Source organism: Triturus cristatus, chromosome 8, assembly GCF_964204655.1.
Source record: "Triturus cristatus chromosome 8, aTriCri1.1, whole genome shotgun sequence".
NCBI lineage: Eukaryota > Metazoa > Chordata > Amphibia > Caudata > Salamandridae > Triturus > Triturus cristatus.
Genome location: NC_140591.1, coordinates 83,075,880 through 83,090,884, shown reverse-complemented (window position 1 = coordinate 83,090,884; position 15,005 = coordinate 83,075,880). Strand labels below are relative to the sequence as shown.

Sequence of the window (15,005 nt, the reverse complement as noted above, 5' to 3'; positions counted from 1 at the left end):
CAAAAAAGTATGTTAAATAAGGAGGTGAAGTTCAAGTTAGTAACAACTCAGTTTAGAAAAACAAACAATATTAACCAAAACCACCACAATCCATTCGTAAAACGAAGATTATTGCAAAATCATTTTTTAAACATACATTTTTTCAAAAACTTTATTTTATGAGAAAAAATGTTTTGCTTTCTTTGTGTTAAATAAGTACCTTAACAACCAAGCGGGTGCACTCTATCAAGGGTGATGTTATATAATTTAAAAATTCATATCCAAGTTACTCAAAATGGAAAAATCAAAACATACCTTTCTTTGGTTCGCTGATGCCGCTTGATGTATACGGCCTCAACATGTCCAGATTGTGTGTTCTACGTAGAGCGATGTTGCTAGCATTAATCAATGTAACACGCTTCCCTTTTATTTCTGAAATGGTGTATGGTCCGTTAAATTTATGTTGTAAAACCCCTCCTTTTCTCGTACCTAGCCTGGAATTTTTCAGGAGCACTAACTGTCCCTCTGTAAAGGTGCAAGGCTTAAATTTTTTGGTTACTCTCTTTTTAAATTTTTCTTTTTGTTTTTCCTGTGCCAGCTCAATGTTCTCTTTGGTCTGCTTCTGCAGCTCTTCTCTTTTTTTTTCCTTTTGGTAGACAATGTCCGCATATTCAGCTTCAGTTGGTAGTATAAAGTCAATCTATTAAAGGAAACATCAAACTCCATATGTAATGCTAATCATATTCATGATGTTTAATTGTTTTTTAATAATTCTTCAATACATGAAAAAAATGTATTTTTTAAAAAAAAACACAATTATCAATAGAATTAAGCACTCTATTTGTAAAAAAAAATTTAAAAAAATATTTAAAAAATATTTTTGACAATCAATGTGAAAATACACGAAAAAGGGAAAGATATAATTAATTGTTAATAGTTATCAATACTTCAATAATATCCTGCAAGTAAATATCTGTATCAATACACAACATATATGAATCAGAAGAATTAGATATGTGTAAGCACTCTGAAAATAATAGAACATTTTAACCATTTTTCAAATTGAAACGAAAAAAATTAATTCGTACCAGGTCATCTGCAACCTCACTTGGAAATCTGGCTTCACGGCCATACATTAACAGAAAAGGGGAAACTTTTGTTGTTGAATGCGGCTTTGATCTTAACGAAAACAATGCATTGTCCAAAAACAAATCCCAATCGTTTTGATGTTCGTTGACATATTTAGCCAATATGCTGCAAAATTATAAAAACAATAGCGCATAGAATGAATGTAACAGACAATGTATAATCTAGTGTGATATATTATTAGTGAAATAAAAAAGTTACAATTATGTAATGTATTCTTTAATATTGAAAAACACTTTTCAAAAATGGTATTCAGCACAGTGGTCATCATTAAGATGCTGGTAGGACTATTGTACAACCAGCACAATATAGGAAGTGTGACAAAGTGACACTGATCCGCAGTACTGCTGCCCTCATTGTGATGCGTACGACTTTCACTGAAATTGCGAAGACTGTTATCTCTTGTGCTTCTGGCTGAACCACACGGCGCAATCGAAAACATAAAAATTAAAAACATTCCTGCACCTAGTGCCAAACATGGTCCATGGATGTTGGTGACCTAGGTAACATTGTAGGCAGACAGGGGGTAAAGGGGCCATGCTATGGACTACCATAGCAGCGGTCTGACAGCCATTTCCTGTGATAAGAAACTCTATGAAAGGACATGCAGAAAGGAACTTTGCAATTTTAATGGTGATTTTCTAGTGATTACCGACCAAGCAATGGTAGGATTGGCTTAATAACTATTATTTAGCATGCTTTATTTTACCGCACAATCTTGATTTGTTTTTAAAGAGATTATTTGTCAGAAACACCCAAATCCTGTCAATATTCTGAACATTAAAAAGATTTTTTTTTAAAATAAAGTTCCAGGATAAAATATTTTAAAAATAAAGACTCTTAAATAGCATTACCTTTTAATGTTAGCATTCGTACGCTCATCTAAACCATTTGTCTGTGGGTGATATGCTGCACTCACAGAACGTTGTATTTCTAATAGTTTTGATAATTCAAAATTAACCTGAAAAATAAAAACATATATATTTTATTTAACGATGTTTTATTTGACAATAGAAATTATCCAGAAAGTGAGAAGAATGTAATTATATAGTAGACGAAACTCTTAAACATATCTAAATGCATAATACATAAAATAATGGAAGAGAAATAATACCGGTCATATAAAGAAAGTGTTTTACTATACAAGGTTGAAAATCAAACAGTAAACTTCAGCATAACATGATATTGCCTGTTTTGATTTGTTAATTTTAAAGTCGAATTTGTTCATAAAAACTAATAACAGGCAAATTTGAGTAGTAATGTACTATTTTTAAAAAATAAAAAGGAATACAAAAAATTGGACTTTCATCACATGGGATTAAATTGGTTCCGCACCGATGAGTGTTTTGCAATTTATATAGACCTGATCCCTAAATGAATAAAAAATGAATATGACACAAAGGGTGCAACCATGCACTGACTTAAACTGTGCATACACATTTTTAAGTTAGAAATGTAAATAAATATGACCGATTTGTAATTCCTGTATTTATTGTAAAATTCATATCCATTTAAAATATAATTGCTATTTTTCAAAAAATAATAATTTTGCATAGATTATACCAAGATATGACAGATGTAATTACAATTATTTAGATAAAAATATTCCAATAATTGTAATGTAGTATGTGAAAAATACTTGAAGAAACATTGATTTATCTTAATGAAATATTTTACATTCACCATTTTTTCTGTTATAACATTCAAAAAACATACATCAGAATACATTTTTTTAACCTTTATAAATCCAAATCTTTAAAAAAAAATTTTATTCATTTAAATTTTTAAAGATTTTAAAATTAAAAAATATATAATAACAAAACTTTGAAATGTATTTAGGTTTGTCTTGTAAACTCACTTCATTTACAAATTCACGTCCTTGGTCTGATAAAACCCGTTTTGGACTTCCGTGGCGTAGGAAAATTTGAACTAGTCTTGAAGCCACGTCGGCAGCACTCTTGGATTTGAGTGGGAATGCCTCAACCCATTTTGAAAAGTAATCAGTTGCCGTCAAAATGTATTTGTATCCGGAATGAGTGGTTGGTAAAGGTCCCATTAAATCAACTCCTAAAAGTTCCCAAACTTCTTGGACCTGTAAATTAACATATTTGAAAAGTAGGTATTCAAAATAAAAACAATTTATTTTTTCTTTCATTCAAATTTAATAATTAAGTAAAGTGTCAATCCTTTTCAATTGAAATTATAAATCACACATACAGTAAAGGTCATAAAGAATTAAATAAGACATATAGTACCTACTTTAATTGGTTTTAATTCAGCTGCAATCGGGAGTGCAGGTTGTTCTTTTTGGCAAGTATCACACTCCTTTATCTATAAAATCAATAGAAATCTATTAAATAACAATTCCTAAATAGGTTAAAAAAATAACCAATTATCATCAACTTTTTGACTTATGATCTCTAATAAGTGTACGTAGTATTTTTGGAAATAGAAAAACCTAAAACTTACAGTACCTGCCTCACTTATTTTTGAAAAATGTAATTATTTCAAGAACACCTGCAAATCATTAAATTTTAAATCAAAATATCCATAACATACAGCGTGTTTAAAATGGTATACACAATGGTATAGTTGTTAGATTGCTTAAAAAACACTTAATGACACTTTCAAATTAAGGCAGCACTTTTTCATAAATATAAATTTGAATTACTCAATATTCCATATAATTAATGTATGTGGCAAAAGACCCTTTTTTTAGATAAAAAACAGCTATTGTAAATGTGGAATTCTTTTAGAATAAAAAAGTTTTACAAATGCCATATAAAACATTAAGTAAAGTATGAATTTTTGTTCACCAAAAAATTATTGTTGAATGACTAGAAAATTGCAAGCTCACGGGGGGCGCAAGGTGGCGCGCTAACGGAATGGGCGCTCTCAATGAGGTTGCCGTAGCCCGGTACATTCATCCATAAATTATCCTGCTTGAATGTTGATGCGGCAGGTTTAGACTTTCTCAAAAGCAGCGGAAACCCTTCAGGCCACCTCAATGAAATACAGGTGAAGTTTGGTCCGCGACATCCGAAGTTAGACGGCCGGGAGGTGAGGCAGGGATGCTGCGGGTGAATACACGGAGGACTAAAGGACGGCTGACGGGAGTAATTGAGGCCGCGGTTGAACACGAGGCATTATGCCTCGGGGAGCGCCCTGCACACCGTACTTTCCCGAGGCGGCGGAGATCGGTGCGGGCTTGCACCCAGACGGCGGCTCGAAGCGGATATTCGAGAGTGAGGGAGGAGTTGCTGGCACACCCGGGCAAGGAGAAGGGAGTACCTGAATAGCGGGGGACCCGTGACGCGATCGTGGCTTGGAAGCGGCTGAGGTGCGGAGATAAAAGGACGTGCGGGGCGGAGAAGGAGCCCCCCCCCCAGCTGCTGAGTCGAGTGCCGATAAAGGGCAGAGCTGAGACCCTGGAGCAGTTCGGAGACGGGGAGCGACTTCTGAGACGGGGCATTTGAAGACATTGAGCTGCGGACCTGTGGGGACCCCCAATCATAACGGGCTGCTTTCAACAGGGAGTCTGGGATGTATGCACTGCTGGGGTCACTGCCTTAACTGCGGAAGGGAAACGATTTCGCAGACATTGAAGGGGCATCACACGCTTCAGACACCCGCGTTCACCGGTGCAGCCCACCTGGGTGCCGGATATGGATTGTCAAAGGCGTCGATAGTGCTGAGGTGGCAGCGGATCTGAAAGGGTGACCGTTGGGAGCAGGGTTCGCCACGCAGATTGGAGACCCGAAGAGCTGACCTGCGATTATATTACCGAGGGGCGATATCAGAGCGGATTGCCAGGAGGGCTGAGATACTAGCCTGAGCGGAGAACGAAGAGCGCGGCAAGGACTGGAGAGTTTAATGAGCAGCAGGGAGAGGATGCTGGACGGGAGACAGGAATGTGACCTGGTGCATGGTGAGGTAGATGTGGATCGACGCTAGGCCTATACCACCGATACAGAGACAGTATGGGGAAGACAGATGCCAGGCAAACGAAACTGAATTTTGAGAAGGCGCGGAACCCAGGCCCCACAAACAGGTCCACCCCACCAGGGACGGAATGGTCCGCAGGAAGGAGCTGCGGCGCCAGATACAGACGTCCAAAGTATCCTGCAGGATATCCGCCATGGCTTCGCCACTGTTGTTGAGAAGGTAGACCGCATGTCGACAACAATGGATGCCATAGTCCACAAATTCTAAGGGCATGAGGAGCGGCTAACAGCAGAGGAACGGCGCATATCAGACGTGGATGATGTGACCTCCAGCCAGGCCATGCGGCTTGCCCGGATGGATAATCTGTTGAGGGTAATTGCTGCAAAGAATGAGGACTTGGAAGCGCTCAGTCGGCGCAAAAATTAAGCGTACTGGGAATTCCGGAATGAACCAATGTTGGACGCTTTGAGGAATATATAGAAAAGCTTCTTTTATCCTCGGTTGCCACAGAAGCATTCTCAAGCTAGTTCATTGTAGAAAGTGCCCATAGAGCTCTTGGAACGCGGCCGCAGCCGGGGGGGGTATGGGGGGTGGGGGGGGGGGGAGTCCGCGTCAGATTATTGCGAGACTATTAAACTACAGAGACCGCAATGTGACTCTGCGTGCTGCCAGAGGCAAACAGACTCTGACGTATGATGGGAATTCATTTTCCATATATCCTGACTTTACGCCCATGGTACAAGAGGAGAGGCGTAAATTTATGGAGGTCAAGGCTAAACTGCAAAAGGCACAAATTGACTATGCGTTGCTTTATCCGGCGTGCCTCAGGGTGACATATCAGGGAAATAAGCACTTCTTCACCGCGCCGAATCAAGTGGAAGACTTTGTAAAGCACCTGAAAAGATCGAATCGTACTGGTTGCGGAGGTCCAGCTGCGAAGCGGTTGGTGTCGGAGAGAGAGGCAGAGTACTCCCTGGAGGCTACTGCAAAGGGACACGAAGGGGTCACCCTCGAGACTTTATTGTACACTGTTTTCGAAGTGGCAACCGTTGAGACTGAGGCTGAGTACTGTTGCTACCGGATGATCTAAGCGAGCGAATTATCTTTTGTGCCGGGCACCCCTCTGGCCCCCGGAGCCCAAATGTTTCCTTGGGGGGGGGGGGGGGGGGGGGGAGCTTCGGCTTGTTTTTGGGGCGAGAGGTGATTGTGCGTCTACTTTGTGGAAGCCCCCAGCGGGTATTACCCTGGGGCGGTTCGCTACGCTTCCGAGATGGGTGTTGTGGCATATACGATTGTCATGTTTGGATTGGGGAGGGCAGGGGGGGACTACATTGCTGGGAATTTGGGGCTGCTTCAGTGGGAGGGGGTGTGAACCAATGGGGAAGTTGATGGTTACAATATGTTTACCTCCAAGAAGGATGCTAATGAACATGGTCTAGGGAGGATTTTGGCTGAGTTCAAAGTTGTGCATCTCGGATCGTCAAAAAGCCTATGTGATATAATAGGAGGGTTGGCACCATACCATGCTGGAATAATACTTGGGGGCATGTATGTTGATCAGGAGTATGGCTGAGTTTGAATATTGTCACATGGAATGTTCGGGGGCAAGGGGACACGCGGAAGAGGCGAGAATTGCTTGCGAATCTAGACAGGCATCAAACACACATTGCCATGTTACAGGAAACACATTTTACTCCACAGGTGGCTGGAGGCTTTGCCACCAAGTGGGCAGAACACATGATTTTCTCCTCCTAATCTTCTTATACGCGTGGGACGGCTATACTTAATAAAAGACAGGTGGCCTTTCATCTTGTGGGTTCAGTTGGGGATGCACAAGGGAGATATTGTATAGCGTGGGGGAGATTGGGCTCGCTGTCGGTTACACTGGCCTGTTGTTATGGGCCAAATTTGGATGACCCTGCTTTTTTCAATGCGCTTTGGCCCAAGATAATTGAGACGGGCTCCTATAATCCAGGGTGTGATAGATCGCACCCGGCCTCCCACCATTACAACAAGGCGCATGGGGATACTCAGGGACACAATTGATGAATATCAATTGGTAGACGCTTGCATGCACACCCGGGCTTTGATGAAGGCACACATTACACGGCGCAGGCAGCATCATGGGCGAGACTTGATTATTGGTTGTTGTCTAGGGGGCTGGGCCACGTGAACTAGAAGGTGCAACATCTGGCCAGAACATACTCTGATCATGCTCGATTTCTTCTCACGCTGTCCTCCACGGACCTCAGGGTGCCGAGAGGTGCCTGGAGGTTGCAGGCCACCATGCTGCTGAAAGAGGTCTTCTGTTGAGGAATTGCTGGAGGAAATACAGGACTTCTTTGCCCATAATAAAGGCTTAGTCGACAGTGTAGAAATTATTTTCGAGGCGTTAAAACTAACGATGCGAGGGTTCTGCATTTCCAAGGTGTTCGGGGTGCTGACTAATCTCACTAACACATTAAACAGGCAGGAGAGGGAGGTAAAATGGATGGAGGAGGAGATGGCACGAAAACCATCTGCCACGTTTCAGAGACACACTCACGTAAAAAAAATATAGCTACAGCGGAATGGGAGACATGCTTTCAATGGAAATAATGGGGGGCATGCTGCTATGGAGAGGATGACAGACCGGGGAGGTTCATGGCATCCTCATTTAGGAAACCTAGCTATTCAAATTATATCCTGGAGATTGAAGAACTTGAGGGTGAGGTGTACCGGGATACAGCTAACATTCTTAGCACATTCACGAGGCATTACAGGCAATTGTATACCACCACCAGAAAGGATGAGTTAGATATGGAGGGTTTCTTGGGGGATGTGGCGCCGGGGTCGCTTATTGATGTGCAAAGATAGTTTTTATGTGCACCGTTTCAGTTAGACGATGTTCTGGAAGCTATTATGGGTATGCAATCCGGGAAAGCCACTGGAACGGATGGCACCCCTATTGAATTTTATAAGACGTATATAGATATTATGGACCCCGTTCTGAGTGAAGTCTACTAGGAATCGCTGGAGGTGGGCACCCTTCCTGCATCTATGAGGGAAGCACTTAAAGTCTCGCTGCTGAAGCCGGGGAAATTGCCTCGGCAGTGTGATTCCTATAGACCAGTATCCCTCCTAAATTGCGATACTAAGGTAATAGCCAAATTAATTGCCAATCACCTGAATTTGCTCTTGGAAAATTTGGGACTCCCGGAACAGTCTGGCTTTGTGCCGGGAAGGGCAACATCTCATAACTTACGGACACTGTTTGCGATTCTTATCAATGTCTCACCTGATTTGCCTCTAGCGGCCGTTTTCCTTGACGCCACTAAAGCGTGCAATTTGGTAGAGTGGAATTATATATTTGGAGTAATGCTACGAATGGGCAAACCCCACCTATTTTTGTCCTGGATCAGACTACTAATATAATGTACCAATATCAAAGATACTTATAAATGGACACAAGTCGCCGCCACTTACAATCATGAGGGGTACCCGACAGGGGTGTCCACTCTCTCCACTAGTCTTTGCCATTGCAGTCGTTCCGCTAGCAGGGAAACAGCGGAAACATCTTAATGATAAGGCATTGAGATGCAATCTGCGGCAGATCCTTATATCCTTATACGCAGACGATATTACATTATATATCCGGAATCCTCAAGATAATTTTAACCCGACACTGCGGGAGTTTCTAGTGTTTGGGAAACTGACGGGGATTCATATATACTGGAACAAATCCAGTATATTCCAACTAACACAGGCAACGCATAAATTTACGTTCGATTACCCCTTGGAGTGGTGTGATAAGGACCTGCGCTAATTGGGGGTAAGAATGACGAGGGACAAAGACGAGCTTTAAAGATTCAATTATGGTAGTGCAATAACACAAATTGCATACTGTGTGACCCGATGGGTCACGCTCCCCTTGTCCATGGAGGTGGCGAATCTCTTTGATTAAAATGGTGCTCCTGCATCAATTAATCTACTTATTTGAAAATATCCCGTTTTAGCCAGGGAGAAATTTCTGTACGACGCTCATGTTGGAGCCAACGCAACTGTTCTGGGGAGGTCGGCAGCCGAGGCTGCAATGGGAGGTGCTTAGTAGCCCATACTCACAAGTAGGATTTGGGGTGCCACACGTTGAACTATACTACCTCAGCGCGCAGGCCCACTACGCTTGGTACTCGGTGACACAGCCAAAGTATATACCACAGGTGGCGGCTGAGCACTGGCTTGCACATCCGATACCAATATTGCACGTAGGGATAAGACACCAAAGATGGTCACTTGCACGATCGAGGCTTAGCGTCAAATTGGGCGCATTTTAAAGACACACATGCAGTACGCGGCTTTGTTACCACTCACGTACCATCCAAATCTGCCTTTAATGCAGGAGACACTGTGGCATAAGTTCAGGGAAGAAATGAATATTCAGAACTGGGGGGACTTGTATCACGAGTGAAGGTTTCACACTGCAGGGCAGATGTTGCGGTGTCCAAACCAAACCCCACTTGATCCGTTTCTGTATATGAGGTTGAGACAGGGTATTCGAGCTATTACTCCGAACTTCGAGTGAACCAGTGGCGTGTGCTCCGGTGCAGGTAATTTTGAAGTGCAAGACGGCCACACGATTGGTCTCATTAATTTACAGAACAGTACACAGTCAAAGGGAAATAGCTGACCCGCTCTCACGTGCACGATGGGATGCGGAGCTTACTGAGAAGCTTTCAGATGAGAAGTGGGAGTATTGCTGTATGCAGACTAAAAGAGTGGCGGCCAGCAGTACACTCCGAATGATACACTAACATTACCTGCCTAGACTATAATACACACAGGTTGAAATGTATAGGTATCGGCTGAGAGAGACGGATAGCTGTGCATCATGTGTGGACCCTGGGGCACATTTTCTGCACCTGGCGTGGGTGTGCCCAGAGGTAAATGCCTATTGGCGACAGGTCTTAGAGGCGCTGACTCATATGGTGCATACGCATGTTGACCCCACACCATAGATGGCGTTGCTTGGGTATGTCAAGCCGATACAGTCAGCACATAGGAAACCTGTGGAAATCGGTCTCTTGATGGCAAAGAGGAGGGTGATTTGTGGATGGGGCAGGGGCCGAGCCCCGAAATTCAAGGATTGGATTACTGATCTTGTGACATGCCGAGAGAAGCTTGATACATACTCTGAGTTATTGCCTAGTGTTTCTGGTCCACGAAACATATGGGCCCCCTTGACCAGTAATTTGCTTGAGTATGCGCTGGTGACATTGGGACCGAAGACAGGAGGGTTGTCACACTAGAAGGCCGGAGGCTGCGTGTATGGGTATGGAAGAGTACTGGAGCACAGAGATGAAGAGTTGCTGAGTTCTCAGGTGTCGGCCACACACCACTTGGGATAGTAGACTGGAAGGTGTGCTGTGAAAAAATATTAGGAGGCTGACCTACGTGGTTCTAATTGATGATTAAAGTGATGGTGGTGTCATTTAGTACAGTACTTTTGCTACTTGGCCCTCGAAGGTCTCACTGAGTTACTGCCATGTTGAGAAAGTGTATATGTTTATGGCGACAATGCATCAGAAGACATTATTGATGTATTACCAATGCATTGTGTATTTATGCCACATTTCTGAATATGCAACTTTTTGGTAAAAAAAAAAAAAAAAAAAATCCTAACTCACCCATTGTTCAATATCAATGGTCATATGTGGCCAATAAAATCTTCTGGTAATACTTTTTGAAGTTTTATTTATCCCAGTATGGCCACCAATACGGGAAGAATGAAATTAAAAAAAAATTCTTTTTGCAGCTTCTGCACCTTTGATCACTTTTGTGCTTTTTCCTCTACCATTGTACACCAAACTGCCATCTATTAGAAAAAGCAAAAGTTCAAAGCATTAACAAAGTATGCATGTCAAATAGAAACCAAATCTAAAAATTTATCTCTAAACATACTCAAACATATGTAAGTAATTAAAATATGTCTACAAACTAGTTGATTCAAAAAACCCATATTTTTTAACACGGGATTTGGTTATGAAGCCATGTAATAGAAGCCATATTTCTAATATATATATATTTTTTAAAATGTACTTTAAAAAATAAAATGTTAAAAGTTGCACAATTACAAATTGGCCGTAAAGGGCTACGAACAAGGGTTGGAACCTTAATGGCCACAACAAAACAGGCTGGTTGTTTTAGTTTGTGAACTGCTTATTTCAATGGAGGAAGTCATAAATTAAACATGGAAGTTTTGGCGGCTTGCTTTTGACGGGCTTGGAGAATCTGTTTGTCATTTGGAATTTAGCCTGTAATATCAAAGGCATGCATATTCTCCCTTGCAATTAAAATGTTGTGTTTTCAAACACCTTTCCGTGACGACGTTTGTGACACCAAAAGGATGTTGGAAATGGAGTAAGGGGGGGAACCAGCATTGATTACTTGGGTTGACGGCCTCTGGTTGGAGACCAAGGGTGCACACAGATATGGGGCTTCCCAGTGGATTCCTGTTCAGAATCGCAGGCACCTCGATGTGTGCGCCACTGGGTGCATGGCTGAAGAACAAATGTTACTTACCTGTAAACTGTGGTTCTCCAGTATTGGTGTATTTCATAGATTCATCTGCTTGATTATTCCCGTTGTCGAAGTGGGAGTCAAAAAGCAATAAGACTCATCTATTTTAATATACAAGAATAAAATCCATATATAACTCAACATTATATATTTCATAACAACATACAAAGTAAAATGTACCATAGGATAAGATTGACACATAGGAATGGATTGAAAAAGAAATCAGTTTACTGATATATCCATGAAGTTTTCATAGTCCAAACTTCAGGCTATGAGGGGCAAACACCCTCTCGAACCTTCTCCTCAGAGGCTCAGGACCTCAGATGTTATTAGCACAAGAGTAAAAAAAAGAGTCTTAGGCGGAGAAGAGAGCCTCTGAGGGGAGGAGGGTGGTTTCGGATGTGAATCTATGAAAGACAACAATACTAGAGAACCACAGTTTACAGGTAAGTAACATTTGTTCTTCTAAAGTATTGGGGTGTCTTTCATAGATTCACATGCTTGAATAGACTAGTGAACAGTAATCATAAACCATTAAGTTGCAGTCTCAAAGTTGCATGAAATACAATGACATAGCATCATAGAATCAAAAAAATAAAAACAACCCTAGGAGGAGGGAATTAACAGAGGCTCAACTTATTCGAAAAGATTTAGAAGAACTGCTTGGCCCACTGCAGTATCGGTTTCGTTGATTGCCTCCAGGCAGTAGTGACTCGTGAAAGTGTGCCTGCTGGACCACGTAGCTGCCCGGCATATCTGAATAATCATCGAATAAGGCAGTTGTTGGAGGACATCGCCCTTGTATAATGTGCCCACACTCATGATGGAAGAGGTTTTCCAGGTTTCTGATGGCATAAAAATATTGATGAAGAAATCCAACGTGCAATAGTTGGTTTGGTAACAGAATGTCCCTTACAGAATCGCCCATAGGCAACGAACAGTTTGTCAGATTGGAGAAAGGGTGCTGTTCTGCTGATATAAAATTTGAGGCACCTCTTTAAGTCCAAAGAATACAGACTCTGTTCCGCTGGAGATTGCGGATGAGAAAAAAAGTTTTTAAAATCACAGACTCATTAAGATTAAAGTCGGACGGCACCTTTGGCATAAAAGATGGGTTTGTTTGAAGGATAAAACAGTCTGATTTAAATTTGAGGAAAGGAGGCTGGATTGTGAAATTGTGCATGTCACTCACTCGACTTGAGGAAGTCAGAGCAAGCAGGTGGGCAACCTTCCAGGTTATGAATTTAAAATCTGCTGCGTGGATTGTCTCAAAGGGCGCATTTATAAGTTGCGCAAATACGATGTTAAGATGCCATGTGGGTGGAGGAGGCCGAATGGGTGGAAACATCTTGAAGAATCCCTTAGAGAACTGTTCATTCACTATAGAGGAACAGAGAGAGGAAGAGCCGTCATGGCAAAAAAGAGAAATTGCTGGAAAAAATACTTTTAGACTTAAATGAGAAAGTCAAGACTATGGCAAATGCAAAAAGAAAGGCAGAATTTGTTCCGGAGAGGCGTGCACTGGGTGGATGTTAGCAGACGAACACCAATGGCAGAAGCGTTTCCACTTTAGTTTGTAGGTATTCACCGTGGAAGGCGCACGCGCCCTGGCAAGAACCTCTATGCAGGAAGGCAAAATATTTAAGTGACGAAATTCAAGGCACTCGGGTTACAGGCCGACAATTTTAGCAAACTGGGATTCAAATGGCAGATACAAATGTTGTTAATCATGAGAAGGTACGGCCCGGGAGTGAAGAAGGATATGCTCGCATTGTGAGCAGAGCAGTAACTCTGAGAATCATGCGTTCCGAGGCCACAGGGGAGCAATCAGGAAAATGTGAAATGGCTGTCTCTGCATTTTCCACAACAGTTGAGGTACCAGCGGGATTGGTGGAAAAGCGTAGGCCAATATCTTGCAACAGTCCATCTAAAGTGTATTCCCGCACGACCGGTTGTGGGTAAGCCAACCTGTGGAAGGCTGGCATTTGCTGTTCTGTGGAGTTGAAAAGAGATCCAAGCACGGGTGACACCAGAGGCTGAAGACGAAATCCAGAGTCGGCTGATGCAACTCCCACTCGTGTATCGATGACGTGGACCGTCTGAGAGAATCAGGCAGAATGTTTGAAATGTCTGGTAGGTGGTCTGCTGTGAGCGTGATCTGATGGAGTATGAACCAAAGCCAGATCTTCTGAGCTATCTGGGAAAGCATCAGAGATTTGTTACCGGCCTGCTTGTTAAGTGCTTGCTGGTGGTGATGTAGGTTTGAATGAGTACTGATTTCTCTAGCCGCAGAAGTTGTAACGATTTGATTGCACAGAATATCGCCATCAGTTCTAGCATGTTTATGTGCAAAGAACATTGGGACAGATTCCACTTGCCTTTGATGGACAATCCTAGAAGGTGACCGCCACACCCTTCCAGGGAGGCATACGTGGTAAGGACGAGTTCTGGAGCCTTTGCCAAGCATGAAGTCACATCTGCGAGGTTGCGTCCACCAGCGCAGAGATTGTTCGATGAGAGAGGTTACGAAGATACGGTCACTGAATGAACCGGAGAAATGGCGCAACTGCTTGTCCAGTTCTTACTGAATTGGACGTCTCCTCAGTCTGCAATGCGGGATCAAAAAAAATGCAGGAGGACGCCATCCACAGAAAGGACTTCTAGATGCAGACTGAAACAGACAGGTTTGATCTGATGTGAGCTGCGAGCAGCAGGATCCGTTTCTGCCGGTGGTCAGAAACAAAAGCCATGGCCATGGAGGGATTGAGAGTAAGTAGCGCCTATGAAAGCTGTGTGAAGAGGCGGCGTGAACTTATTTTTTGTATGTTGACTGACATTCACAGAGAGTGGAACAGATTCCGTCAAAACTGAGTGTCTAAGGATGCCTGATGGTAAAACTGAAACTTGATGAGACAATCATCCAAATGTGGGAAGATTTTAATGCGCCGCAATCGTAGATAGGCCATCACCGGGACGAGGACCTTCGTAAAGACCCGGGGGGCGTAGCGGAGACCAAAGTGCATGACTCTGAATTGAAAGTCTATGTAGCCTACACGGAAGCACAGGTATTTTATGTGGCGTGGTAGAATCGGGAAATGGAAATAGGCATCCTATAGATGAATTATCGACATAAAGTTGTCGATAGAGAAGCTGAATAATTTTCCTCAGTGTAAGCATGCATAAAGTCTGATACTTTACAAACTTGTTCAGAGCCCTCAAGTAGAGGATAGGGCGCCACTCTCCATACTTATTTAGCATGAGGAAAAAACGTGAATAGAAATCCAGCCCCTTGTGAGTCTTTGGAGTGACTTAGATTGAAGATTTTTGGAGCATGAGTTTGATCTGATGGAAAAGCTCCTTGAGATGAGCGGGAGGAGGAC

General features: G+C 42.5%; 1 protein-coding gene across 1 annotated transcript in view; it reads right to left on the bottom strand.

Annotated features, from left to right (window-relative positions):
* The window catches only part of LOC146801385 (uncharacterized), a 33,453-nt gene extending 19,488 nt beyond the window's left edge, over window positions 1–13,965 (bottom strand). The window contains exons 1-4 of the mRNA XM_085623705.1: window positions 13,849–13,965; window positions 13,594–13,724; window positions 1,068–1,233; window positions 295–679 (exon numbers count right to left, since the gene is read on the bottom strand). Coding sequence (XP_085479831.1) covers window positions 295–679; window positions 1,068–1,233; window positions 13,594–13,724; window positions 13,849–13,965 — 799 coding nt within the window. The remainder of the gene's footprint in view (window positions 1–294; window positions 680–1,067; window positions 1,234–13,593; window positions 13,725–13,848) is intronic.
* Window positions 13,966–15,005: the final 1,040 nt, after the last annotated feature.